Genomic DNA, 27727 nt, shown 5'->3' with positions numbered 1-27727 from the left:
TGGCAGGCGTACACATTTCGGAACATGTACATCAAGTGTTTCTACCTCTCCTGTGCACAGGCGGAGGTATTCACGCTGCACCGTTCGCGGCTGTTGATAAACTAAACGGCTTACACACCTGCAGCATGTGTACACATTTTTGAGGCTCACACGTACTCTCTTAAGATGGCCACCTTTCTGTGTCGTTCCGCCAAACAGCTCCAACACCCTCAGCAGTCTAGCGCTTCGCCGGGATTCCCTCCTCTGCCTGGGCAGTGTCTGGGAGAGGCTGGCTCCCTGCTCAGGAGCTGGGAGGAGACAGAACCTAACTCTCCACCACTAACGCAGGGGAGTCAAAATCTGCGAAAAGGAACATCATCTATCTCCCCGTCCTATGCCACTCTCATGACATGACCACCCAACCCCGCTGTCCTCATGTCACCCCCATTACTGTTAAAGAAACAAGCGCCTCGAAGGTGGGGAGAAGGGAAAGTCCGGTTTCCTTCCCAGCTGGTGCATGCTGCTTCTTCTGCTGTGCCTCTTCAGGAGCCCCCGCGTGCACTCTCTGTGCCCCCGCCTCCGGAGGGTGCCCCCTGGTACCAGCATCGGAGAGTCGTCACTTTGTATCCTGAGCTCCGCCGGAGGCAACTCGTCTTGTTTGCATAGCGCTTTAACTCTGAGGTAAGCACGGGTCCAAGGGCCACCTGCTGCTGGTCCACCCGAAGCCCGTCATCCTCACCTTGAACTCTTAACTTTTATTGCACGAGAAGCGCCTGCAGCCCCGCTCCTGGTGAACACGGAGTAAGTAACCTGTTGGAATACTTCGCTCTGACAGCCTCTCCACGCTTTCTTCGTCTCTCCTCTCAAAGCCGGGAGTATTCTTTGGGGGAACAATTAGAAGAGCGCTGTCTGATGCTGAGCGTCACCATGCCTGGAAAATCCAAGTATAACCTGGTGGACGACGGGCACGACCTGCGGATCCCGCTGCACAACGAGGACGCCTTCCAGCACGGCATCTGCTTCGACGCCAAGGTAAGGAAACCGAGGGCGCCAGTGCCTGACAGCCAGGGTCTCTCTGGAGTTCTGGAGTGGAGGGGAGTGGGGGAGGTCGTCTCTGCACCAGTTGAACTCCCTGGACCATGGAGAGGTCTTCCTTGACTGGGGGAGGCTCAATCTCTCTGTGTACCACCGTGAGTCTGCCTGCACAGACGGTTGTCTCTGGACTGCGAGATTCTCAGCCTTTCCCAATCACCAGTGGGTCTCCTTGGACCGCGGGGAGTCTCCCTGCACCAGTGGGTCTCCTTGGACCACGGAGAGGTCTTCCTTGACCGGGGGAGGTTCATTCTCTCCCTCTTCCACCGGGAGTCTCCCTGGACCATGGGGAATTTCCTTGAACCGCGGAAGTTTCCGTGATCCATTGCGAGGCTCTGATTTTCCTCGCCTGTTGTGAGTCTCCCTGAATCTAGGGGCTTCCCTGGACCACGCAGAGTATTCTTAAACTTAAAAGAGTTTCCCTGACCTTCAAAATATCACAGAAAGTATACCTGAACACCTCATAAATGTGAGTGCGACCGACCTACAACAGTACATTGTATCATTGAATTGAGTGAATTTTATATAAGCGATAGGCTAATTGTTGTTATCAATCCCCCGTCTTCCTGTGAAGACGCTATTATTAAACCATGTGGCAAGCCGGTTCTCATGTGTACTCTGTATCTGGTGTTGCTATAATTACTGGGTCAACATATAACACCCATACATTGTGAACCAATTTATTCCAAGGTGCTCACAAATGTGATAAGTAAAAAGGGGGATTAACAAAATAAGGTAACTACTTCGGCCACACAATTTGCCCAGGGTAGGTAGCGAGGGTTGATCACAGGTTTCCTGTTTTTGCAGTTCAGTTACTAGTTGGATATTCTTTGTCTCTTGAGAATTACACAGGCGCACTGTGTTTAATACATGTGCCTCGTGCTAAATGAATTTGAGAATGAAAGATCTTCTAGAAAATGGTTATTGAGGTAAGATATTGGGTATCACAAACCTCTCAGGTTGGCTAAGCTTGGCTCGAGGTCCCAAGAGGACCTCGCGCTGAAGGAGAGTTAGGTTTCAGAGTCGTATTCAGTAGCTCGTCCGCCTCTCACTGGTATATATTGGACTAGCAGCATTACACCTGCCTCAAAAAAGGAGCGCGCGCTGCACCTTCTGTACCCCTCCTCCCCTAAAAAAAAAAAAACGAATAAGGATACAGTGACTGAAGGGAGACGCATGTCGGGAAGGTGACGGTGGAGACATGTTGGCGCTATCGATGACATTCTTAACACTGTCATTTCACTGACAACGTCACGGCCCCATAACTAACCTTCTGAACTTGCGCCTCGTGCGGCCACGCATTAGGCTCTCTTCCTGCTTATTTTGACATGCAATGCTAGACGCGGCTGTGTTAATCGCCTTTTGGTTTGCATGCAGGTTCGCAGTGTTTTGATCATCTTTTAAATGGCTATAATGTTGATATGGTGGCTTAGGGATGGGGTTTGCGCACCTCCTGTAGAGTTGTGCTAACAAACTAAAGGTCATAGGTTAAAGTCTCCTGCACAGGTAGCTCATCAACCTTCTGATGTCGATAAATAATTAGTTGCTCATAGAAAAATCTGTTTTTATTGATATAAAATGTCAACATTTCAGTTATGTTTATTATGAACCAAGCTACGAGTTGTGTTCAGGGCTTTTAAAATCGACATACATTAACTGGATGGTTTTCTAATTGTTAGAAGTCTTTGAATAGTTTTTGTTGATGGTACGGGAAATGTTTGTGTAACATATACTCATCAATTCGATGACACGAGTAAAAGAACAACAGCGGAAAGAAAACATTCCCTTCGCTGTGCAGCAGAAAATAAACATTCCATGTGACCCCCCCCCTCCCCCCCCAGTCGCCCTAGAGCCTCAGGACAGCTCAGAGGATCAGAGAAACGGTCCCATACGCCCCTCATCCCAGTCATTATATTTTGAGGCGGATCCCACTCCACACAGTAATGATGAGGGCGAGTAGGACTAAGAATATGGAAGACAACCAGTAAATAGTCATGCCGTTACCTCTACGCTACTCAACCTCGCCCCCCCCCTCCCACTCGAGTGCTTCAAGTGAGATGAAAGGTGGCGAGGGTCTATACAAGGGGTTTGGCCGAAGTATTGCAACTAGAAATCCTTTCCTAGGGGTATTGCCTAAGGAATTTAGAGTCTGGCTTAAAACATATAAACTAAATTCCCATGCGTTGCACGTCACCTAAACAGTATTTGGGTGGCTTTGTGAATTTACGTTATAATCCAGACATATAACTCAACAACAAATATACAATTAAAACAAGCCAGACCTATTGGCTTGGCCAGTGTTATTTAGAAGTATCAAATGATTGTGTAAGAACAACCATTATGTTGTGAATCATAAGAAATGAACATGTTTAAGTTCTGAAAATATCCGACTGAATTAAACGGTACTAAGGTCTGTAAAAGTGGTAGTGTTTTTCAGAGTGTCTCATTCACCCCGAACTGCCCCTCATGCAAATTTCCTCTGCAGTTTCTCATTCAACACACACTAAGTGATTTTCCCCCTAACATGTTTCTGGAATCCTCTATCTGTAGATCTCACACCCCCATCTCTTAGCTCTTCAGCTCGTCTTTTCACTCTGTCCTTCTGCATGTACTTCCTTCCATCTCCCCCAGTGCACTACACTACACACGTGTAAGCACTGAATTTTCTTTTTCTTTGTTGCTGTCCTTCTTTTGACAGATGTGGACCTCCTTCACACGCTTTCCCACAATTACACTTGGTACATATGTGACCGTAGCTCAGTGCTTAATTTGAGCCGGTATTTCTGATGCTTGGCACTGGCACCTAATTGTCAACACCGACACTTATGATAGCTTGCCACAGCATGGCACTGTTTGTCTAATTTAGAGGCAACCCCAATTACAGTTGTTTGTTCTTTCAATATACCTTAAAATTAGTAATACCTGCTTCCCAAGGCATTCTTAATAGCTTTGGGAGCGTGGAGTAGACTGAATTGTCACACTTGAAGGAGTCGATGATTAGTAGTTGTGTGGGTACTGTCATTGCTGTGCTGTCATTGAGTGGCCTTGTGACAAGGCTCCCAGCACTCTTTCACAAATGAAGTACAACCATCACTCTTTGTGCTCTGCAGAGAGGCCAAGGCCTGGATGTGAATGTAGTCAGACCACATTTATGACCCACTGACCAGCATTAGGAGAAACACAATCTGCCTTCAGCCTCGTCTCCGTAGCCCTGAATCACACCCCTTCCTGCACAGTTGTTCCCAACTTAACTTACCCGGATGCCTGAGACAAATGAATTCTCAGTATGGAGTACACAAAATTCACATATTGCTTGGGGGGGAAAAAAACTACAGAAACACATCTTGAAAAAGCAAATCATCTTAAGAAATGCCAGATGAAGTAAAATAATTGGCAAGGCTAGAAGGTCTCACCTTTGGGACCTATTGGTTTTCAGCATCCCTGCTGCTGTGCAGAATGGCTAACGGAAAAAATAGCTTTTGACGTGGCAAGCATGCACACATCTACAAAATAATTTAGGGACAGGTGGGGGCAAAAAGCAATGCAGAGGGCATTTGTGATGAAAGAAACATGGATTGGGGGTCGGAAGCAGCACTGAGGATGCAGGTGGGGTGGAAGCAACATGGAGGACATGGTGGGATGGGCAACGGGGTGCGATTAAGAGAAAAGCATACTGGCTTGAGAGGGCAATGTGGAGTTGGGGTAAGAGAGAGGGTCAATAAACACAGCAGGGTAGAATAAGTACATTAGGGAGACAGCTGGAAAACACATGCACTCTTTTTGAATGCTTAAACGAAAAAAAAGATACTGCTTGGAAAGTGAGCAGTGGATAGACCTAAGTAATACGTCCAAGTTCCAGGGAAGGGACAAACGGAAGAAGAAGCTAAGTCCACACAAGCTACAAATAAGCAAGCAAGTGAGAGATAATAAAGCGAACCAATTGTAAAGAATGAGCGGGCTCTAAGCCCATTGTAAGCTAACAATATGTCTCATAACAGACAGCACATGTACTGCCTGGTAGGTGAGATCTAAAAAGTGACTTTAAAACTGGTTCCTACCAGGCCCCGTTTTCTTGTTCTTAAAATTACAAATAAAACACTGATTTCTTTCCTGATGATGTACGCAAGAATCAATTACATAATCCAAGATAGCAATGCAATCTCTGTTAAATTTCCCATGGTACTTAAGGTTATAAGTGACCCTATTTTTTGAGTGTATTTATTTTTCCTCGATGTTTTGTTCATGGAACTTCTGAATCTTGTAGAGCAAAGGATGGGAACTGAGTTACTTCTTTGTGTCTGGGTGATTTCAGAGTGTGGGTGTTAATGACAAGGCATGATTTGGAGCTCCAGATTTGAGGCTGAAAGCGGTGCGAGTTTCTGATAGTTCGTGGGGTGCCATGGAAATATCGACTCTTCCGATGGGGAAAAAAAAGCAATGTGTGCGGGAGAGTGGGGATGGTGAAGTGGAGGAAATGAGGGCGTACATGCAGAAGGCAAGAGTGATGCAGAGGAAGGAGATAACGTGTGAGAAATGCAGGAGTGGAGCACTAATGTAAGGGGTGTGTGGAGAAAAAGAATGTAGATCGATGAGAGGGAGACAAGGGATGTGAAGCTACGAATGGGAGTTGTTGCGTCTTTAACTCGAGATACTGAATGCAATGTTATTGGTAACAAACATTGGTAAAGCCAATAGGTCTGAATTATTTTAGGCACATTGTTTTCTTTTGTGTGAACTATTCGGGTGTGCGAACAGAAAGCACTGATGCAATTACCCAGATATCGTTCAGTTGGTGAGCTGTGTCGAGCACTGGTTTCTAGTTTGTTTTAGGCCATACCCATAATTACTCGAGCCATGCTTCTTGTAAAGGAGTTTTAGTTAATCCTTTGTTCAGCCATACCTAATTAGAGACATCCCAACCTTTTTCATCCACTTAAAGCAGTGTATAATTCTCTATGGAGGGTGTAATTTATGCGGGAAGTAGCAAGTTGCCAGGCTTTCCCCTTCTGTGTTTCCCGGATCTGATACACTACCTTCGTCCCGTTCCTCCAGACTCCATTCCTTCTCCACTTCCTGAAAGAGTTAAAAACCAACTTTTCATCCCAGGGAACGCAGGTATCTGTGTTGCGCCCCTGAATCTTGTGTCACATTGAGGACACAATAGTACAGGAAATATTATCAGGCTTTGACCCCCCCCCCCTCCCAAAATAAAAAAAACATATTAGGATAGTCCCTGGGTAATCACGTGTCTGGAAGCTTTGCTGGGTAAAGTACCCCAAGTGGTCCTCGGTGGTCTGTGATAGCTGTAAGGGGGTCTCTGAGCTGGCCAGCCCTAACTTTAAGGAGCAACTCCCCCTATATCTTTATTTCCATCTACAGCTTCTCAATGGCCCTTGAATCGGACAGCCTGAGCAGGCTCGCAGCTACATATTGAGATACAGTCTCCCTGCAGAAATGTCATTGACCGATTAAAATGGACCATGGCAGGGTACTTACAATTCTTTTCATGTGGCATTTACTACCAGGCTTTTGACAATTCAAAGCGCCGAAAGTGACGGGTGTTAAGTTATCCAGTTGCAAAAACAGCATACTACTTTGTCTAAGATGTGACAAAGAGGACAATACCTTTTCAGTGGCGCTACGATTGCGGAGAGTGCTCGATTTCCAGCATCTCGCAGACCTTACCCATATTCTATAGCTCGGCTCCATTGTCGAACACAACCTTTCAGTTGATAATGAAAGAAAGTTTTTCCAGTCCCTCAAAACCAGTCATCGTGTGGAAATCGCCAGGAACTGATGCGGGTGTGAAATATTCACTTATTGCCAGCATATTCAGCAAACATTATAGAATCAGAGGTGACCCTTGATGCAACAAAAAAAAATCGTAAAAAATTAGTTTTCGTCGTCTTGCTTCTATTATAAGATTTTACATTTTGTAAAAGCAAAAATTTCCTTTATCATAGGCTTGTGTTATTTCAACCAATTAAAGATAATTCACTCTTCTAGAGTAGGATCTATAAAGCAAACGTTTCTTAGGCAGCCCTTCCTCAAGTACACGTCAGAAACTGAACTATAAAGGAATCTTCTATGGTCCTTATCTGGAGTATCCATTTCAAGGTCCATCATGGAGGGGCAGCTGTGAAGTCCATACAGGGAATTCTCTTCCTTCATGTCATTCAAATCCATAATTTTGAGCATCTCTTTAATGTATCTGGAGACCTACGATTCACAAACATAGAGGTAAAGCCACCCATGCGCAAAATTGTGAATTAATCCAATTTTGATTTATAGGGACAGTTGTCATGGTCAAGCTTTAGTGATAATTAGATCACGGTATACTTTGTGTGTTAAACCAACCATACTTTCAATGAGTGCCAAAACATGTCATTTGGTAAAATGGGCAATGCCTGATGCACAGGTATGCTTGTTTTTAACCACGTCTGAGAGGGGAGGCACATATAAAGTCTATCTATACCTTTGAGTAGCCTACCCCTACAAAACTAAACCTTTCACAATTTTTTTTCTGCATAAATTTAGTGCCCAGATTCACTAAACATCCAAATTCCGCTACGTCCCTCTGCCATCTGGAGTCGACATGATAGTTTGGAGTACCTCAGGCTGCCTCACAGTGCTAGATGGGGTACCCGAGAGTTAAGCATGCCACACTAGGTAGGCGGGGTTCCCCCCCATCTTATGTAAATTGCCTTCTTAGCCTACTTCTGAGGCAGTGGTTTTAACCATTCATTAGTGGACTGAATTTGTTATGCTATTGCAGTTTGTATCCCAGTGCTGTCATAGAATATATGCATTTACACTAAGGGCCTCATTACCAGTGTGTCGGAGTAAACTCCAACAACTCTGTCCCACCAGAGTTACCAATACTAGAGACATTAGTAACTCAGTGTTTGGGAGGTTACCTGGGATTACAGGTGGGGCCCTCAGGGTTTCCTTGGAATAAAGACGTTTAAGAGGGATTAAGTAATTCCAATTCCTTATTTTTTATCCGTTATTTCACCTGGAAAAAGCAGCCGATGTCTTCTTGTGAAGGACACGTGGTCCACAGACCTTATAATTCTGTTGGAGCTTCCCCCACCAGGAATATCATGGCACTCTTATAAAAGCCAGACGTCTGCTTAAAATATAAAGTAACTACATATTTGGAGCCTGAAACCTGCCTATAATGTGTACCTCCTAGTTCTAAGCATGCAAAAGTTGCTCAAGGACGAATAAGCGATGAAGAAATTATACTGGCTGTCTCCTCTTCATTAAGTCACCTTTTCAGATCTCGACTCGTCTGCACTTCAGCAGCTGGATCATTCATTTATCATCGACGTGGGTATTTTGTCTGTATAATTCAGCTGTGCATTGATTTTTCAGTTCAAGCGCAAAGCGCTCCGTCCCTAGTGTAATCTCTCGAAGGGCTTTTAACCACTCCCATATCAAGCCCATCCATTTGGTTGGCTCGTGGGCTTGCCTTTTAAAATTAGCTTGATTTCATTAGTGGAAGCCATGCATATGTCATTCCTCTTCCGGTGTTTAGCCCGCCTCGAGCACACCGGCCAACTACTGAAAACATACGAGGCTCCATGTTTTACGTATGTTTTCTGCACAAATTTTTTCTCTTCATTTTGCCGGCAGCACGATCTCACTGGGCAGAAGTCGAGCGCTTTGCATGACATCAACCCTGTTACATGGATATTTGCACTTTTGCCGGTTACATGATTCCAGAAGTAAATGCCCACTTCTGCAATGCAGTGTACTGAACGATGATCCTGCCCAAGCCCAGGGGTGTCCCTTATTGAGGTTCCCACCCGGGCCTTGGTTTAATTGACAAGACTGCAGATTGACACCAATTTATGAAAATAAGATTTATTTTTATACATTTTTAGACACCAAAATGAACAAAATCCATTGAGGGTTCCAGAGGTATAGATTAAGAAAGTCATAAATCACAGCCTTGTACGCAAAATTCCAGCAAGCATTGGTAAGTGGAAAGTTTGGAAACCTTTTTTTTTTAACTGTTCATAAAGTTGTGTACAACTAGTCCAGCCCACTTTGGGCAAACAATTCTGACAGGGTGGAGGTCTGGGAGGAGAGTGGAGCAGTAAGAAGAAGTTTGACAGTTACCTTATCACAAAAGCAGTCTTGAGTCCAGTTACAGGCTCTGTGGGCGAAATGCCACAGACTTCAATACAGTGGTTGTTACAAATGGGGTCTTTGGTTGGCAGTCAGTTTGCACTCTGTCCAAGCAGGGACCCTCACTCTAGTCAAGGTAAGGGAGTTACATTCCTAGATAGCCCCTGCTCAAGCCCTTGGCAGCTTGGCACAAGCAGTCTGGCTAATCACAAAGACAATATGTAACTTATTTGTACCAACACACACAGTAATACAATGAAAACACTACAAAAGGGACACAACACCTTTAGAACAATAGCCAATATTTATAAAACTCAAACAAGACCAAAATGACATACGTCCAACATACACAAGCAAAGTTATGAATTTTCAAAGTTGAGTCTTAATCCATAGAAATCGATGGAGGAGTTGTTTACCTGATTGCTTAAAAAAATAAAGCCGCACGGGCAAGTGTGTGTTGTAAAAGTCAGCGATGTGTTGATTCCTGACTTTCAAGTGAGGCCTTGCATGGTTTCCTCTCCGGTCGGGTAGGTGATGCGTCATTTTTCTCTCTTACAGAAGAGCGATTTGTTGATTTCCGGACGGGCAACCTCAGGTCTGTGCAGGTTCACTGTGGTCTCGACATCAAGCGACGATGCATGCAAAATCCTGGCGTACGGTGATGAAGAGCTGGGCTGTGTGGGTGATGCGTCGATTTCGGCAGCCTCAAGTGGGTGTTTCATCACTTTCCTAGCAGCGACGAAGGTCGTGTGCCTTTTTTAAAAAAAAATTTCTTTCTTTTTTTCCTCCTGCTCGGCCCCTGTGTGCGGATTTCAGTCTTGGTTCTACCAGCTTCTCCTTTCAAGGGCCCCGGGACTGGATTGGGAACCACTTGGCAGGATAGGAGTCTCAGCAAGAGGGTCCAGGTGCTTGCAGAGAAAGTCTTTGATGGCACTGAGACTTCACAACAGGGGGCAAGCTCAGTCCAAGCCCTTAGAGACACTTCACAAGCAGGACAACACCACAGCAAGGTCCAGGCTTTGTCCTCTCTTAGGTAGAAACAGCAACTGCAGGCCACCCCAGCAAAGCACACTTGCAGGCATAGGGGCATTACTCCTCCTTCAGCTTTTCTCCTTGACGGAGGTTCCTCTTGAACCAGAAGTAATCTAAAAAACAACTTTACCAACAGATATATTTTTAAATTGTGAGTTCAAAAACCCCAAGCTCCATATCTCTATCTGCTCCCAATGGGAAACTGCACTTAAAAGATATTTAAAGGCAGTCCCCATGTTAACCGCTGAGAGAGATAGGTCTTGCAACAGTGAAAACGAATTTGGCAGTATTTCACTGTCAAGACATGTAAAACACATCAGTGCATGGCCCACCTTTAACATACAGTGTACCGTGCCCATGGGGCTACCTAGGTCCTACCTTAGGGGTAACTTACATGTAGTAAAAGGGAAAGTTTGGGCCTGGCAAGTGGGTACACTTGGCAGGTCAAATCTGCACACACAGACACTGCAGTGGCAGGTCTGAGATGTGTTTACTGGGCTACTCATGTGGGTGGTACAATCAGTGCTGCAGACCCACTAGTAGCATTTGATTTACAGGCCCTGGGCACCTCTAATGCACTTTACTTGGGACTTATTAGTAAATCAGATATGCCAATCATGGATAAACCAATCACCAATACAATTTAGACAGAGAGCATATGCACTTTAGCATTGGTTAGCAGTGGTAAGGTGCCCAGAGTCCTAAAGCCAACACTAACTGTTAAGAAAAATATAGGAGAAAGGAGGTAAAGTTTTGGGATGACCCTACAAAAAGAGCCAGGTCCAACAGTGGTTATGATGCAATGGATACAGGATGTAAGATGCAGACAATGCTTTGTCTTTGATGAGGTGTTTCCTGGGGCTACTCTGTTGTCCAGGTGGGGTGACCTTGGCCACAGGGGTGGATGTCCCTCAGAGTTATCCTTGGTCCTGTAAAAGTCCAGCTGCCGCTGGACTACTTGTCTCTGGTCAGACAAAACCAGTGGTTTCCTTTGGTGAAGGCTAGTGTCAGTCTCAGGTGACCAAACAGCACTTAGATGGCTCTCCTAGGTCCAGCAGTCTCTGGTGCAGCTTTTTAGTGTCTGGGTTCAATCTCCTGGGCTGCATGTCGGTGGTGATCAAGTGATTGTGACTACTGCCACAAGGCAGGCTTCTTAAGCTTTTGTGGTGCTGGAGCTGTAACAGGAAGTCAGCCAACTGACTCTTGGTGTTCACTTCTTCTGCCTGTGGCCAGGAGTGACTTTTCCACAAGCCAGGCACCACAGGCGCTGTCCTATTTGATAGTCCACAGAGCAACAGGTGGATTCCAGTGGTTGGTGCAGCCTCTTTTGCCAGGTCCATGGAACAGCAGGGCAGTACTTCTTCAGTCCTCCCTGCTGTCTACACGTGATCTGAGGTGTGGGTGCCAAATGTGGCATATTTATGCCCAGAAAGTGCCCTCTGGGGATATAGCAGTTACTGGGCAATGAGCTACCAGGTTTCTTCCTGTCTGGTGGCATCTTACAATGTGTGGCATCTAGCCATCCCAGACTGCATTATTCTGTACACTCCCAAGATGGCTGAACCCTTCTCCCAGTGTGTGGAGCTTGATAGCCCACCCTAGAGGTGTGGCCACCAGAGGGCTACAAGCCCACGTAAAAAAAAACCTGTTGCCAGCACGTCCACTTGAACAAAAGAGAAGCCCCTCTCGTCTGTGGCCACCGTTTACCCTTCAAAGGCAGCTTCCCCTTGGAAGCTTACCTTTTTTAGCTCACACCCTGTGTGGTTCCCTGCCAGTGAGATATAACGGCTCTGTAAGCGGCCAGCCTCTATTGTTCCCACTCCTGGGAGTTGTTCACACTTTTTCCTTAGGAGGGTCTGAGACTGTCCTGTAGCCAGCATCTCCAAAAGGCTACTGTAAAACGGAGGCAACAGTGTGGGAACTACATTGAATTTGACTTGGGCATCAAGTCCGATTTAATGCAACGATTATTTTGATATCTTGAAGTATTAACTCTAATCAGAGCTGAGTTGTCAGTGTGTAACCCTACATTGAACAATGGGACTACTAACCTTTCCACAGTAAAAAACAAAAAACAATCACAATTTGGGGTTTTACTACTAAAACATAAAACTACATGTCTCACTTTTTAGTACACAGCTTATGATTCAACAGGTCTACCTTAAGTATGACTTATCTATATTTAAAAAGTGAGGCTGGGGCTTTGGTTTTAGTTTAAATGACAAAGTTCAGTTAGCAGTCAGGGACTGGGAGACATCCTTTCACATTGTCAGATCCAGGGTGGCACAATAGTTGCCACAGCCCAGGTGGGACATTTTAACTTACAGGCCCTGGGTACCCCTGATACCATATACTACGAATTTAGAAGCAAGTTGCTTTTGACAATTGGGTATTATCCAATCAAGCATACTTTTAAGGTTCAGGGCACTGGCACTGAGGACTGGTTGGCAAAAAAACAGCAGTGCCACTCCAAAACTTTGGGGGTGATCATGCAAAAAGAGGCATTTCTTTACGCCATCCAATTTCATTTTTTTATTTTTTTTATTTTTTTTATTTTTTTAATTTTTTTACTAAAAGCTTCCCATGGCAAGAACATACTCCAGTGAATTTCAGGTCACAACCTCATTTTTCTGCTAGTCCCAACTCTTCAGTGTTGAAGGTGTGTGGCAGACCCACCCTCTGGAAACTTCTGAATCGTACCTGGTCAAGACCAGCCCTCGGCAAGCTGTACATAATATTGTGCACATTTATAGTGCATTATAACATGTAATTAGCTGTATCTGTGCTGTCGCAGTCTTTGCTAATCTACGACACCCACCTATGTGACTGTTCCACTGTCTGTGCTCTAATGTGCCTGGTTGATGCTGGTTCAGGTGCTTCTGTTTAAACCGCTTTATTCATAAATACATATAACCGCTACAGTACCAATCGCCGCTCTCGCTGTACTATATCATAAGAATGGGACTGTACTAACGCAGCAAGCAACAGGCCATGATTTTTGCATTGATGGCAACGCTCTCTTCAACACAGTGCTGAAGGATTCTTGTGGGGTATTTCTATTGGACCCTCCCTACTGGGAAATCTGGGCAGCCCCCCTCAACATTGGATGTCCCAACAAGAGCAGGTGGGTCGTGGGGACTGGGTTGAAACCCTGTGGAGGCGCCTAGACAGTCGAAATTTCGCCCCCCCCCCTTCGCAGATTTTATCCTAATACGTTTTTAGTTTTACCAACCAACAATTTGAATAAACCAATTTTTTTACACAAAACTAAACATTAAACATACATAGTTTGCTCCGATTGTTTTTACAAGCTGACAGACGATGAGCTTTTAACAGACAAACTGTTATGTGAGTATGTTTTATGTCGTTTATGTACTTTAAGTTGTTAATGAGTCCATTACAATAACGAAGTATTTTCTCTATAGTCTTTAATGTGAAGTTTTCGTTTCTTTGAGTTCATTTTTTCCCTATCTTTTGCAAACCATTTAAGAAAGCTTGATTGTAATTTTCTATCAAGATCAAATAAATATTATTTTGCTTGGAGCGGTTGGCGGAACTGCAGCATTGATTGATGGCTGGCATTTGCTTCAGCTGCATGAACTTCCGTTGATACAGTAGGAGGTAGCATGATGCGGAGCGGCGTGCAGGCGTGTGTAGAGTCCAGGAGTGCTCGCTAGGTGTAGGGGTTCCTGTCTCTAGCCAAGGTACGCACTTATAAAGAGAAGTTATGAAGCGGCAGTAGAAGTGATATTGAAATGTTTGATTTCTCTGGCTTTAAGGCACAAGTGGCATGCGTGAGTGCAATTCCCACCTCCTTGTTGGGTGGACGAATTCAGGGCCGGACTCGGAAAGCAAAAGCAGCCCTGCAAACATGCTCAAACCATCCTCACTGCCTTCCTTTCCTTGACCGATCTTTCTTTCCAAACATCCATTCATATTCTCTCTCTCTCTCGCTCCTTCTTCTTACCCTCTTTTTCCTCTCTATCTACCTCCCTCCATCCCTGCTCTGTCTTGAAGCCTCGGTGCCTGCTGAGGAAGGTACCACAGACACCAGAAGCGGCGCTGGTTTTTCAAAACTGGCCTTCAAAGGGTCCAGCGCACCGGAAAATGCCTGGTGGGATGAAAGGCCAGTCCAGCCCTGGATAAATGTCAATAAAGTGACGTTCAGTGAATGGAAAAAGCCTACTTCGTCCTGAAGTGCTTCAGAGAATTCCAGCACTAGTCCATCCACATACACTGTGAAAATCTCAACAGTGTAGCAAGGCAATCATTCCTATAAGTAGGATCATTCTGTTGACTTTTTTCGGCACAGGTACACTGCTTCGTCAACCAGTAACAAGGGAGGGCTCACGCACGCGTCTCCAGATGTACTGGAACCTTATCAGTTCCTTTGCAAGGGCTCAGTTACATCATCATTGCTGGCAGATTCACGACTAAGATCAGCGCTGCCCTTTGGTCTGATAGCGCGCTGGCCAAAATCAATTTAGCGTCCTCTCTGCTGATCATATGTAAAATGAGGCAAAAAGGGGCCTCTCTTGTGTTCCCAAGTCAGTGCGTTGCTGGTTATGTCGCTAGTGACGGGCCTCTGTACACCATCTCCGCCACCTCACCTAATTCACCCCCAACTCAGATGTTTCAAGCTGGTGCATGTAGAAGGTGATCCATAAGGGGGGTACTTGAATTGGAGCAAGGGTTGAAAAAGAGATGGGAGCTGGAGGAAAAGAAAGGTTACTCAGAGAGAGTTAAACACCGGCACCTGCATACGAGGCCTTAATGCAGGCAGGTCCATACAAGTCTCTGAATGTTGGTGCCATGGGTGTTGGCCCAGCTCGCCCATCCCTGACTAAGATGCTTACTGGACCTTATCCAGCACTGTATGTCGGAGATCCGTCTTTCGGGTCTACATTTAGCAACAGTGGTAAGCTGAAATTTCAGACCAGAAATCGACCTAATTACTTGCAATTTTCTGGCTTCACCCTTCCCTCCACCAATGACAACCCCTTAGAGCTAAACCTTTTTTGTTGTTCACAATTTTTTTTTTTTTTTTAAATATAACAAAAATACTGGTCCTTTGTCAAAAGTATCTACCATGCAATGTTTTGCTATGATTTCCTTTTAGGTTTACCACTTGTGCAGCATAACTATTCTTATACAGTCTGTTCAGCAAAGGGCCCAGCTCAGAGTTTTCGTACTCGGCTTCCATATTGTTGAAGCCCAATATGTTGCCTTTCTATGGAACTTTAATTTCTTAGAAAGCTTGGGGGAACGCATGCAGTTGTCCAACTATTACCAAATACGTTCCTTAACGAATAGGCAGACCTATAGGCTTTGCCGATACTTGTTTCGATATTGCTTCAATTTCAGGCCACTCCACAGTGGATGGCAAATCTTGTTTATTCTTGACCAGCATTTCAGGGCGTTATAGATCAAAGTATATTGCTGTCTATCCGTTGTACAATAATTGGGGATCATTTTATACACCAGGATCGTATCAAATTTGACAGTTCATTTCCTGTCGGTATCACTCCCTTCATCCTTGCCAAGTGGTGCCATGTCGTTTTACACCTTGGCGGGGACTTTTTTTTTTTTTTTTGCAGCTCTATGTAGAACGCCCATAGATGCTCTGTCTCAGACGAGCAAATCAGCGAATGTACATTCAGGCATTGTTCACTAGGAGTACTGCCAATAATATTACATGTTGGCAATTTGCATGCAGACTTCCATGCTCTTAACACGTAACGTCTCTGCAGCCACACACATGCCCATGGGCGTACCTTCTGGGCAATGATGGAACACAAATTAATGAAAGAAGAGCTTGCTTCATAAAAAATGTCCACCCATAAAGTTATCTTTTCCATTTCCAACTCCCCGGCGTGTTATCTAAGATGTATAAAAAATGTGAGAAATGGTGTGGGAGAGCTGTGATTGTTATCTTTGCCTCAGCGTCCGGAGCAGCTTCAAGCCTGACTGCCTGAACGCTGGTTGAAGTTTAAAAAAAAAAAAAATAGTATCATACACATAAATTTAGAAATAACATTTACATGTAATTTTCACCTTTCTTAAATCTCACGTGTTTATTTCACTGATAAAGGAATTTCTTAGCGTGTATGTGTGTGTATATATATGTATATGTATATGTATATATATATCTATATATATATAGAATACTGGAAGATGCAGGATCACAAGAAAACAACAGCCAGCCAGGGCAAAAATCTGGATCCCAAAGGATACAAAGAGCCACAAGAAAATGTAATATCCAAGAAAGAAGTGACTCAAACAGATGATCTCATTAAAGAACAAAAATATATTGCTGTGCAGCCACTGAGCAAACCATCTTGTACTACCTGAGGAAGGCGGAAGCTGAAACGTTGTAGTAGAAATATATTTTTGTTCTTTAATGAGATCATCTGTTTGAGTCACTTCTTTCTTGGATATATATATAGAATATATATATATATGTATATATAGAATATATTTATACACACATACATAGTGAAAACATTTTAACACGAGGCAAGTTTCGCTGGTCAGCCTATTTGAAACCTACTTCTCACTGACATGGCGTAAATAAAATGTGCATGGTTTTGTGTTTTTGTTTTAACTTAACGGTTTTGCCTAGGAACACACCCATGCATGCCTTTCAACTATCTTGTTGCGTTCTCTGGAAATTCTTCAAAGTAATGCACTTGTCGCACAATGAAGTGTAGTTTAGTATGGATTAAAAAATCCCAGCATGCAAAGTGCGGTTGCCTGAAGGGTCAGGACAGCTTAAAGGTATCACACATCACGCGAAGACACTTGGCAGCTGTATTCCCTACCTACTCCTCTGACATGTATATTTGCCCCCCGAAATGCCATTAATGATGACGTACCACTGCGTGATGTCATAACTAAAGGCCAGTGACATACTACCGCGGGACCTCCGAGGCTGGTTCCCTAGCTTTTCTCCTAAAAAAAAAAAAAAAAGCGTTTTCATTAAAAAATAAACGCACCCTTCGTACTATTGCATTCCTGCAGTTGAAGTGAGGCACACTTGCCTCGCTTACAGCCCTGGCAGGTAACATATGTTGTGGCTTCGCTCTCCTGACATGTACAAATAAGGCCTCGGTGGCCCGACTATATCTCCATTCACAATGTAATTTCTGCCTCTGCTGCCGTCCGCTTTCTGCAGCATCATCAACATAGCCGGCTCGCGGCGGGTCTGATTCGTACATTGGACCCTGGGCGCGCGAAGGGTGGGGGTGGAACTAATAGTATTAGTTCGAGATTGTGAAAGCTTTTATTGCACTGGGGGCGGGGAGGAAAACAGCAAAAGCGGGCACTGGGATGCGCAGTATAAAAGCGATTAACGGAAATGCACAGTTGGAGCCCTCTGAATTGCAGGGGCTTAACGTTTCATTCGTATATCCTTGAAAACGGAAAGCCGAAGCTCACCGCAGTGAGTGATGCTTGCAGAGGAAGGCGGGCGAGCCAACAAATTTACAGGGAGCCGAGCCAAGGGTCTGGATGGGATCTTAGAGCATGTGCACTAGTCGAGCCCTGAAAATGCTTCTTATGTAAATCACACAACAAACTTAATGTAAAACCTGATAAAGTTAAAGTGCAAAAAAAAAAAAAAGTATATTTCTTTAACATGTGAGCTTTGACACTAACAAATCAAATTCTGTCACTGTACTAAGCAGTACTTGTTATAAATGATCGTTTTTAAACATAAACTATTAGTGCACTATGAGGCAAGACAATTGTCATGTCAACCTTGTAGGTGGCCCAGTTCATAATAGAGCCGGGGTCTTCAAACTGGCCTCAAGTGATGTTTTTTGGGTGGTGGGGTGGGGGGAGGGGTGTTGGATGATGCCTGGCTCTAGCCAAAAGGAGCATTATGCAGATAACAGTGCTTTGTTTTAAGCAGAAAAACGTTTATTGCATTTTTAAAAAGGTAACATAACTTAACTGCAATGTTTAAATAAGTCTCGACACATTTAAACATTTCCAGCTTAATAGAATAATTGTGAAGAATTCAGAGGGGTGTCCCCGATTATTTTATTTTCCCCACTAGGGGAAGGCAGCACTGAAAAGTTTGAAAACCATTACTCTATAACATTATTGTCTATTCAATCAAGTACAATAGGTTTGTACAAGTGGTATTCTGAAATCTTACTTGAAAGTACGTTCATATGCCACAATAAAGAAAAAAGTTTTGGTGAAATAAAATATTTGCCTAAGCTCACAATATTTTAGTGGGGAAGCCGTGATTCATCCTGGTTTCAGTTTGTCAAATCAGCTAGCAAAGGGGTATCTATTTGTCTTTCCATCACAGAAAGCTTTGTTTTCACTGCTTTGTCCTTTATTTTTCAGTTTTTAGTAGCATACACTTGGCCGGAAGCATTGAAGTGCTTTACTCGACACCAGTTAAATTACACAAGGATTGTTGGTAAGAATTGCCACCTTTAGGCCTCTGCCAGCATTTTGCTCTGGATGCTACTGCAATCTAAGAATTGCCTTTCGAATATCAAGGCCAACAGCAGATTTGCAAGCATAATCCTGCATGCTCAATCACACTCACTTGCGTTCACCTGCTCTCAGTCACTGGCACTCACAGATTCATTCTCACTCTCCTGAACGCATTCATTCTCAGTCACTCACACTTCCTCTGAGACTCACTCATAGTTTCTCATTCTCACTCACTTGCATTTACCGTTACTTGGTCATTTTTTTCTCACTCATTCTGAATCTGTTATTCTCAGTTAGGAACCATTGTCACTCCCAATCCTGCATCCGCACTACGTCATTTTCACTCACTCGCGGTCACTCTTACTTTTTTCACTCACTCTACATCATGCTCACTTACCTTTGATCTCACTCATTCTCGTTACTACCTGATACTCGCTCACATGCTCACATACACACAGTCACATGGGTTCTCTATCACACACACAACATAATTTAAAGACATTTCCTTCTCGTGCCTCAGCCGTCACCAAAGCTCCCATTGTAGCTCCTCTTGCTCCATTTTTTTATTACACTAATGGTGAATAACAGACATTCGTTAGTAGTATAAAAAAAAAAAATGGACAGGAAAAAAGAAGAGTGCAGCCCTGAGACCCTTTTGGGCACTGGTTTTGCTACCCGTGAGGGCAGGGATCACAAAGGCAGATGTTACAAGGGGAAAACCATCTGCACCCCCACAAATGACATCCATGCCCAGCCCCAGTTTCCTGCTTGTAGAATGGTCAGCCCAATTTCTAGATCTGGCTTCATAGTGCGTCTGTGTGCAAGAGGAGTTGTTACTAAGGGCCATATGTACCAAAGCATTTTCCCATTGACACAGAATGGGTAAAACCTTTTGATACATCTGGCCCTAAGTCTTTAAAATACTTAGTGGGGTTTGGCTCCACCTAGAGGACTATTGCCCTCTACCTCACGCTAATGTCTTTTTACTGTATCTTTCCACCTTCCAAAAAGTGACTCCGTTTGAATGTACGAGAAACTATTTTACGTCTGGAAAGTAGACTCATTTGTCACACTGTTTGTCACATTTAACTCTTTATCTCTAATGTTCCTTCTGTGGCTAAAGGTAATAACCTGCTTCATTTATTTCCAGTATTGTCAAAGCAAACGGGACACACTTTAATGTAATGAGCCACATTTATACAATGCATATAAACACTATTTCTGGTCTTTAGACACTTTTGCACATTAAAGCTACGCATATTGACTTCACAAACACTTGCAGCGTTATGTGTACTAAATATCTCTTGTAAAATATTTTAGGCATATATTTCAGAGCCATTGGCTGCCAGGGGCTGGTTCTAGGGCTCAATAAAGCAATGTGGACAGTAGTAGAACGTGGAGCCCTATTTTGAACTTGAAAAAACGAAATCCAGTGCCGTATGTTATGTATGTTAATCCGAGGATGTATGTGGTAATTAGTTTTCAAGTGTAGTGGTTTACCCTTCTTCGCGACAACACAGATAGTCACTCAAAGGGCTGTAGTTTAACACTGAGTCCATTGTGGACGAGCTCCTCCAAGACGGGTGGCTGCGTGGGTTCCAGAGGACAACTTCCCTTCACACACAATAAGCATGTTTGTGTGTCCAGTCTGCCTATGTAATGGGGACACGGAGGGGAAAAGTCGTCGTCAGTTTTCTAACACTTCGAGAAAAGCTTCAACTATAATAAAACAGTGGTGCATTTTTGAGCCCCCCCCCCCCCCCCCGTCTCGCAATTGAGGACGACCCATTAGGAAGAATGCTTATAGCGGTTATGAAAAAAATCTGCGACATGGTGAGCCACCATATACACAGCAGCCTTTGAGCACAGCTGGATAGCACCGCTCTGCCGCCCGCACCAGCAGCTCCCCAACGGCGTATTCCAGTAAAAGAGCAAAGGTGTCCTGCGTGGGAGAATGTTCGAAATGGGGTTCCTGGTTGGCTAGGGTAGGCTCCTAAGCCAGGCAGTAACCACCACTCTAGCCAGGGTAAGGGAGTTACACACCTAAGATAACCCCTGCTCACTCCCTTTGTAGCTTTGGCCAGAGCAGTCCGGTTAATCCCAGAAGCAATTTATAAAGCGTTTCCACAACACACACAACCCAGTGATGCAATGAATACACTACAAAAGAGATTTCACTCCACATTATATGAAAATAAAATGTATTGCACAAACTGTAGACCATAACAACACAAATCAGTAATGCTTTGCCAAACAGGCAATTGTCAGACCATCATAGTGCAACTAAGGAGAAATATTCTCCCGTGGTACATGTCATGTAAAACATCATCATATATGAATAGACATCCTTCGCCTTTCCATAGGGCACAGCGTTCCTTTTGTAAGAGATACGGCATGTAAAATATCCCATGAACACAGACATGACTACCAATACCTTCTAAATGAAAGCCACAGCGCGTCTGTGCTTCTACAATATGAGCAGTAGATTAGAAAGAAAAAACACACTCTGTACAGGAGCTCCCATGCTCCTGCTGCTGTAACTGTTTCAAGCACAAGTAGCACTAACGGGATCGTGGACCTCCGTTGAGTGTCGCCACCCTGTCCTACTGTTCAGGCTGCCAAAGCCCAACCTCAGGAGGCCTGCAGCCACAACGCGAGAGAGGATCCAGACTCCCTGCCCTCACGGGAGACCTGGATCAGTCCCCGCTCTCAACCTCGCACCGCAGCAGCCTGTGTCCACGTGGTCCAGCTGCTATTCCTAATGCCATGTTCCGGGGCACCCAGTGGTCTCTTCTGACCAGGGCACGACGTGCACCGGCAACAGCTGGCTATGTCTTCCTGGGGCCGCCCTGCCTACCAACAGCCGTCAGCGGGTCCCGCGTCCCAGAACTTGAGGAAGGAATATGGGGGGAGGAGGGGGCACAGTACTCCTCCGTGGCCGTGATGGCCTCATTGCGGTGAAGTCAGTCCGCCCTGGTCATAGCAGTGAAGGCCAACCAAACGAGTCATGGCTTCGCGCCCGGACTCTGGCACCGGCAGTGCGTGCCTGCCTGTCCCGCAGGGGCACTGGGGGGGACTGTGCTCCGTCTGTGCTACAACTCTAAACACTCCACACACTGTGCAGTACGCTGGGGGGAGGATTCAGTTTGGCTCGCACTGGGGGATTTCCAGCGCCATCAAATCGCTTCACTCTGCGCTGGGATTGGGAAGACAGGGGGAATACAATGCTGATCCCTGGGAGAGCACTAGGGGCACACAAACCAAGTACCAGGCTGCAGGCCAGCACAGCAGGGTCCTGGTAATTCAGCAGCAGTCCTTCTGGTGACCTAGAAGGCCACAGGTCAGCACATCAGCAGGACACTCCCAGTGGCGGTTCCTTCCAAGATGACAATTCCTTCCAGCAGCATCTGGTGCCAAATCCACGCAGTGTCTAAAAAAAAAAAATGGGGTAAAACCCTTTTACTTATACTCCAAATGTCTTTGGTCTCAGAGGGCACTTCAAAGGAATTTAAATTGCACAGCATCCCCTCTCAACTCCAGCCCTGGCTCCAAACAGTACAAGGTAAATTAGCCCTTTGTTTGAGGGCAGGACACAGCCGATTCAACTGTAAGTGCGCCCTGCCTCCCAAAATCCCAGCCCAGGAAAACCACTCAGTATGCAGATATAATCCTGTTACACCTCCACCTTCCCCATATGATGGCTGTCTGGAAAGTATTCACAAAGCCCAGCTGTCACTCTACTCCAGATGTGGATTGGAATCAGGCTGCAAAGAGCAAGAGTCCTAAGTACAGTGAATCCACCTACACCAATAATTAGGATTTCTCATTACCATTTCAAACATACTAAACATGCCCCCACTACTCCTCATAGATATGTATAAGGGAATTCCCAATACCTACCTATGAGAGGAGCAACACTCACAGCAGTGTGAAACCAAATAGGCTGTTTGTCAGAACCAAGACATGTAGACATGTCACACAATGAAGGCACATGTCCTACCCTTCATCTACACAGCACCCTGCCCAGAGGGCTACCTAGGGCCTACCTTTGGGTGACCTATATGTAGTAAAAAGGGAGTTCCAGACCTGGCAGGTAATTTTAGATGCTAAACGAGTGCGGCAGTAAATTGCACATGCAGGCCTTGCAGTGGCAGGCCCGAGACACGTTTGAAAGGCTATTTCTGTGGGTGGTGCAAGCTTTGCTGCAGGCCCACTAGTATCATTTCATTTACACGCCCTATGTATAAGGGATACCACTGTACAAGCGACTTACAGTTAAATGTGCCAATCAGATGTAAACCATTCATACCAGGTTTAAAGGAGAGAGTGCATGCACTTTAGCACTGATCAGCAGTGATGAAAGTGCCCAGAGTTCTAAAGCCAACAAAGGGGGGTCAGAAAAATATGAAGAGGAATGCAAAAAGTTTGATGACCCTGTAAAAACGATCAGGACCAACAGAAAAGCTGCCACCAGTGACCAAGAAGATTTCTGTATTGCCCCAGCTGTCAAATTGTCCATTTTGTGGGAGCATAGGGGGAAAGCAGGATTTGTAGGCTTCTGAAACCGCCACAGCACTGTACAGGGGCCACTGATAGTTCGTAGTAGAGTAAGCCTTCTTTGCATAAAAAGCTTGTATGTAATCGATAGACAGATAACAGAAGGAAGGAGTTGCATAGGACAACTCTGGGAGGGTGACAAGCCATTCAGTATTTGGTAAAGTGCAGCCTACAGAAGATAAACTGCATTTAGATTGTTTCGCATTTGTATTCAGTATTTCTGGGAACCTGTCAAGTCACTCCTGATTTTTCAGCTAATGATACTAAACATCAATTTTCCTATTTTCAAAAATAGCGTGGGTCTGGCTGAAAAACCAGAACCGCAAATAGTCCAAACTGTGACATGTTGCAAGATGACTGCATTTTCACACTGACCAGGTGGACGTTTTTGCCGCCTTGCAGTACCCGCATGTACCCAGAGTCCTCAATCTATTCAATTGCCATTCCTGTGTGAGGCCCCTAAACTTACTGAATTACACGGAGAGGTTTTTTAATCAACATTTTATGAATGTATAACCAGTACAGATATCATTGCAGCTGTCTTTACAAGGTCTTCGTTCAAAGTCTTCATAACTATCTAACCAAGCTAACTTCTGTTCAATGTCTACCATTTTCTAGTCTTTCCCTTTTGTTCTAACCTAAATAGGATCAAATGAATGGAGAGAGAGTCCTGCTAAATATTTGAGTAAGGGAAAGGCATAGTCCTTGGAGCACAAATGTTAACAATACCCCACCCTCCAAAAGAATATGCAACCCCGCCATCTAGTTTTGGTTATTTGGGGAGGAAAGGAACAGACACCGAATCTCATGATTTCTCTTTACTACCAAGAAACACCCTCAGACGACACTCCTGTGAGCGCATCCTTTGAGGGCCATAAACCCCCAACCTTCCGTAACTGAAATATCATGTATGCTTCCCTCTAATTTTGGCTACAGACTATTTGGAAGCTACCTGCAGTGGAAAGATAAACACCATCGTTCCCTGTTTAGCTCTCAATAATGGACTTACAGATGAAATCCTGGAACCCTATAGTTAGGTGGGGCCAACTTAATTCATAAATCTGCCTCAGGGAGAAATAAAATCCTTCCATTAAGACTTCCTTGTTGGGCCTGGCTGCATGAATGATGTACTCATTTATTGCTTCACCCAGTAAAGTAACTAGTTGTGACCTGCCGCTTCACGACCTTTCCCTTTGTATTGCAATGACAATTTACTGTAAAATCGTATTATAAGTACGCCCCCATTTTATGTGGTTCATATCGAAAACTTAAATTTCCATATTCATGTTCTCAATTATGAGCCCTGCTGGCATTCCCCGCCTTAGGATGTTAGTAGACTGCCTTTCATTTTCATGATTCTTTACCTTCTTCTCCAGCTAAATAAGCACTCCTGCTCTGCACTCCATCTTTTCCTTACACAGAGGAAACAGTTGACTGTTCTGTCTCTTCTTGCTCATCTTAAAGTTACAAATCTTTCCACAATGATCACCATTTCTTGAAACACCACTAACCTGTGTTCAGTGTTATGCTGTGCATTTATTTAGACTTTATTAGTTTGGCTTTTTTGAGCCTTCACATTTCAAGAAAAACCAGATTCATAGCAATTGATTCACAAATCTCGTGATCAGTTGCATGCAAGCTGCAGATTACCAGCTACACTCGCCTTACTGCTTTATGGCATAATCCATTTCTAACGAACGTCTCCCACACTCTATTCGCATAAGCCTGGTCGCGCAAAAACTGCAAACTTTGGGGCAGCTGTTTGATGGCTCAAATTATATTTCTTCTTCCACACACTTTTATTCTGTTGTTATCCTTGACACAAGATTCACCTAATATTTACCGTTTCTCGACTATGTAATGATATCTATATCAGACTTACAGCTAAATACGATCTTATATGTAGCGCTGCTGTCTTATAAAAAATGGAAAGGCATAATAGGCTGAATGTTCCTCTTACTGCGGTAGAAACAGGCTAATACCACAAAATGGTGGTTGCTGTCCTGTTGCTGGGACCCCTGGGGGACTGCAAACCCCAATCAGGGTGTCTGCAACTGCTTAGAACACTAAATAATAACAGGTAATATAGTGTATATAAATAAAAAAGCGAAAGGTACATTTTAAAAGGTTCTGCAACTGAAGGAATTTGAAACTGGAGTCTAAACATTAGGTTTGTATCTTCAGATTGATCAATGGGAGCAGTTCAAGTGCACCCAAAAGAATATAGTATCAAGGTGGGACTGGCCGTACTGGGCATCGGGTAGGGGCATTTGTAGCAGTGCTGCAGTTTTAAAAACATTGAAAAGTCCCTTGTATATCCAGCTGTTTTCAGGCAACAATAAAAGTGATTAATGGCAGTTTAATACTTCTTTTTAAGTCTCTGGTGACCGCTTTGTCAACCTGTTGTGCCGAGATGCCCCTTGGAGTGAATCATGCGCATTAGTAAATTTCTATAACATAACAATGTACCTGCGGTAGAGAGATCAGGGTTTTGTCTGGTGGCAGTTTTGACTCATGTAAGGGACAGCAAAGGGTTAATATGCCTGCTGCAAAGAACATGTGCTATGCAGAGCACAGAACAGTATTTTATGTGCATAGCTCAGTGGGATAATGTTTTTGTCACAGAGCTCCTTTTCTTACTGTGCAGTTCATAAGTTACAGTCATAATCTACTAGTGTGAGTTATGAACTACCATCAGAGCAGCATGAAAACTGCATGGTGCAGGTTATAAAGTTCTGTATTTTTCTCAGTCTTTGATTATCATAATTTTGCTAAAAATGGTTTGTTTGGGTAACAATAGATTATTAGCAAAGTCAACCCTAACCACTGTGTTCCATTCTGAATCCTTAGCTGATGTTCTCCCAGAACAAGCACTCTGAAAAAATGCCTACCAATATGGATGACCTGTGAATCCTACACTTTGTAGTCCACTTTCTTACTTAACATTTTCTATGCACTGATTTACACACTTTCTTTACAGACGATTCATTGTCTCTGTGTGTGTGTGTGTGTGTGAGTGTGATGTAAAGTGCTCCAACACCATACACTGGTAAAAGAGGAGCTATAAAACAAATTAAATACATGTGCGAGAGGGCAATGGAGAGATGAAAGGCACTGTTCCAGGGTGATGGTGAGGGAATCATGAAGAGCCCCAATACAGATTGCATTATCCTGGTTCTTTGTAAGGTCATCTACAATACTAATACAATTGAATACATGATGAAAAATGAGTTGCAGAATGCACTGTTTTTTCCATTTCTTTCCTAATTTTCTTTGGTGGGAACCCCCCCGCAGGTCTTATTGTAGTGCTCAGGCTTGCTCGCTATGCACCCAATGGGGGCTGATCTGACTAATTTTGCCAGGGCTGCCTTGGGTTCCCAGCCTGGCCTGGTATAGTATGTACAATGAGTGGCTTTAATTACATTTTGAAAAGATACAAAACTTCCTCTTTCAATTATGTTTTTTTTAATATATATTTGTGAATATTTCCTCATTTGTATTTTTGATTAATGTTCGTTTTTCTATTTTTAGTGTGTTATTTTGTGGTTCAGATTATCAAAAATGCTTATGCTGGGGTCCCTGGCTTCCAGTAATGACTCATTGGGGGTCCCTGGATTTCAATAATGATTTAGCAGGGTCCCCGATTTCCAGTAATGATTAAGTCAGGTCCACATGAGTCAAACGGTCAGCTGAATTGTTTACTATTTATACTCTAAAGTTAATCTATTGATCGTGTATGTCTGTGGTATTTAATCGATCTTTACAACTAATGTAATGAATTTATATTTTTGTATTTTACATATATCTTTCCTATAAAAGTAAAATAAAGAAAGAAAGAAAATAAGACTCGATGGGGCGCATTCAGCTCCTCTGTCCCTCTGAGGGACTGGTCCTGTCTGTCTCATCCAGTCCCTCTCTCTTTGGAGTGCAAGTGCCTGGTCATACGTAGATGGGAAACACACCGCTTTGTGACCTTTGTTTCCCTTTTTGATTGTCTATTTTTTCACACTGAGTTCATCAGGTGGTCTACAGGCTGCTTCAGTATAGGATGATTTCCTTGTGACCACAACATAGAGAGCAGAGAGGGTTAGGTGAGCTATCCCCTTGAGTCTGAAGATCTTTGCTTTTTCACCAAAATGATCAAAGTCCAGGCCTGTGTTCTAGCAGAGGCGTGGCCCTCTCAGGTGCATTTTTTACCCTCCTTTGTGACCGGCTCCAAATTCAGATCGGTCAAACTCCTCCAGTGGCCCTGCTTTGTTTGTCTGCACCCGGTAACGAACTATAGGATGCCCCCCAAATCCTGCTTTATAGAGCTGTACTGTTAACCTATGCATTCTCAGTCTTCTGTAAGTTAATGCCCTCCTCTGTATTAAAGACATACATGCCCTTCAGATCAGGAGCTGGGCCCCACCCTGCAGGGTAGGTGTGTTTTTGGGACAAAAGTCGGTAAGAACCAGCCCACATTGTTTAACCTGCA

General features: G+C 44.2%; 1 protein-coding gene across 4 annotated transcripts in view; it reads left to right on the top strand.

Moving 5' to 3' along the window:
• The first annotated feature begins 280 nt into the window (after positions 1-280).
• The window catches only part of NOS1AP (nitric oxide synthase 1 adaptor protein), a 768603-nt gene continuing 741156 nt past the window's right edge, over positions 281-27727 (top strand). For all 4 annotated transcript variants that reach the window (XM_069232106.1, XM_069232105.1, XM_069232108.1 and 1 more), the window contains exon 1: positions 281-1011. In XM_069232106.1, the coding sequence (XP_069088207.1) occupies positions 892-1011 (120 nt within the window). In that variant the 5' untranslated portion in view covers positions 281-891. The remainder of the gene's footprint in view (positions 1012-27727) is intronic.

This window comes from Pleurodeles waltl, chromosome 4_2 (genome assembly GCF_031143425.1).
Source record: "Pleurodeles waltl isolate 20211129_DDA chromosome 4_2, aPleWal1.hap1.20221129, whole genome shotgun sequence".
Classification (NCBI taxonomy): domain Eukaryota; kingdom Metazoa; phylum Chordata; class Amphibia; order Caudata; family Salamandridae; genus Pleurodeles; species Pleurodeles waltl.
The sequence above is the reverse complement of the archived record's forward strand: the minus strand, read 5'-3'. Positions and strand labels throughout refer to the sequence as shown.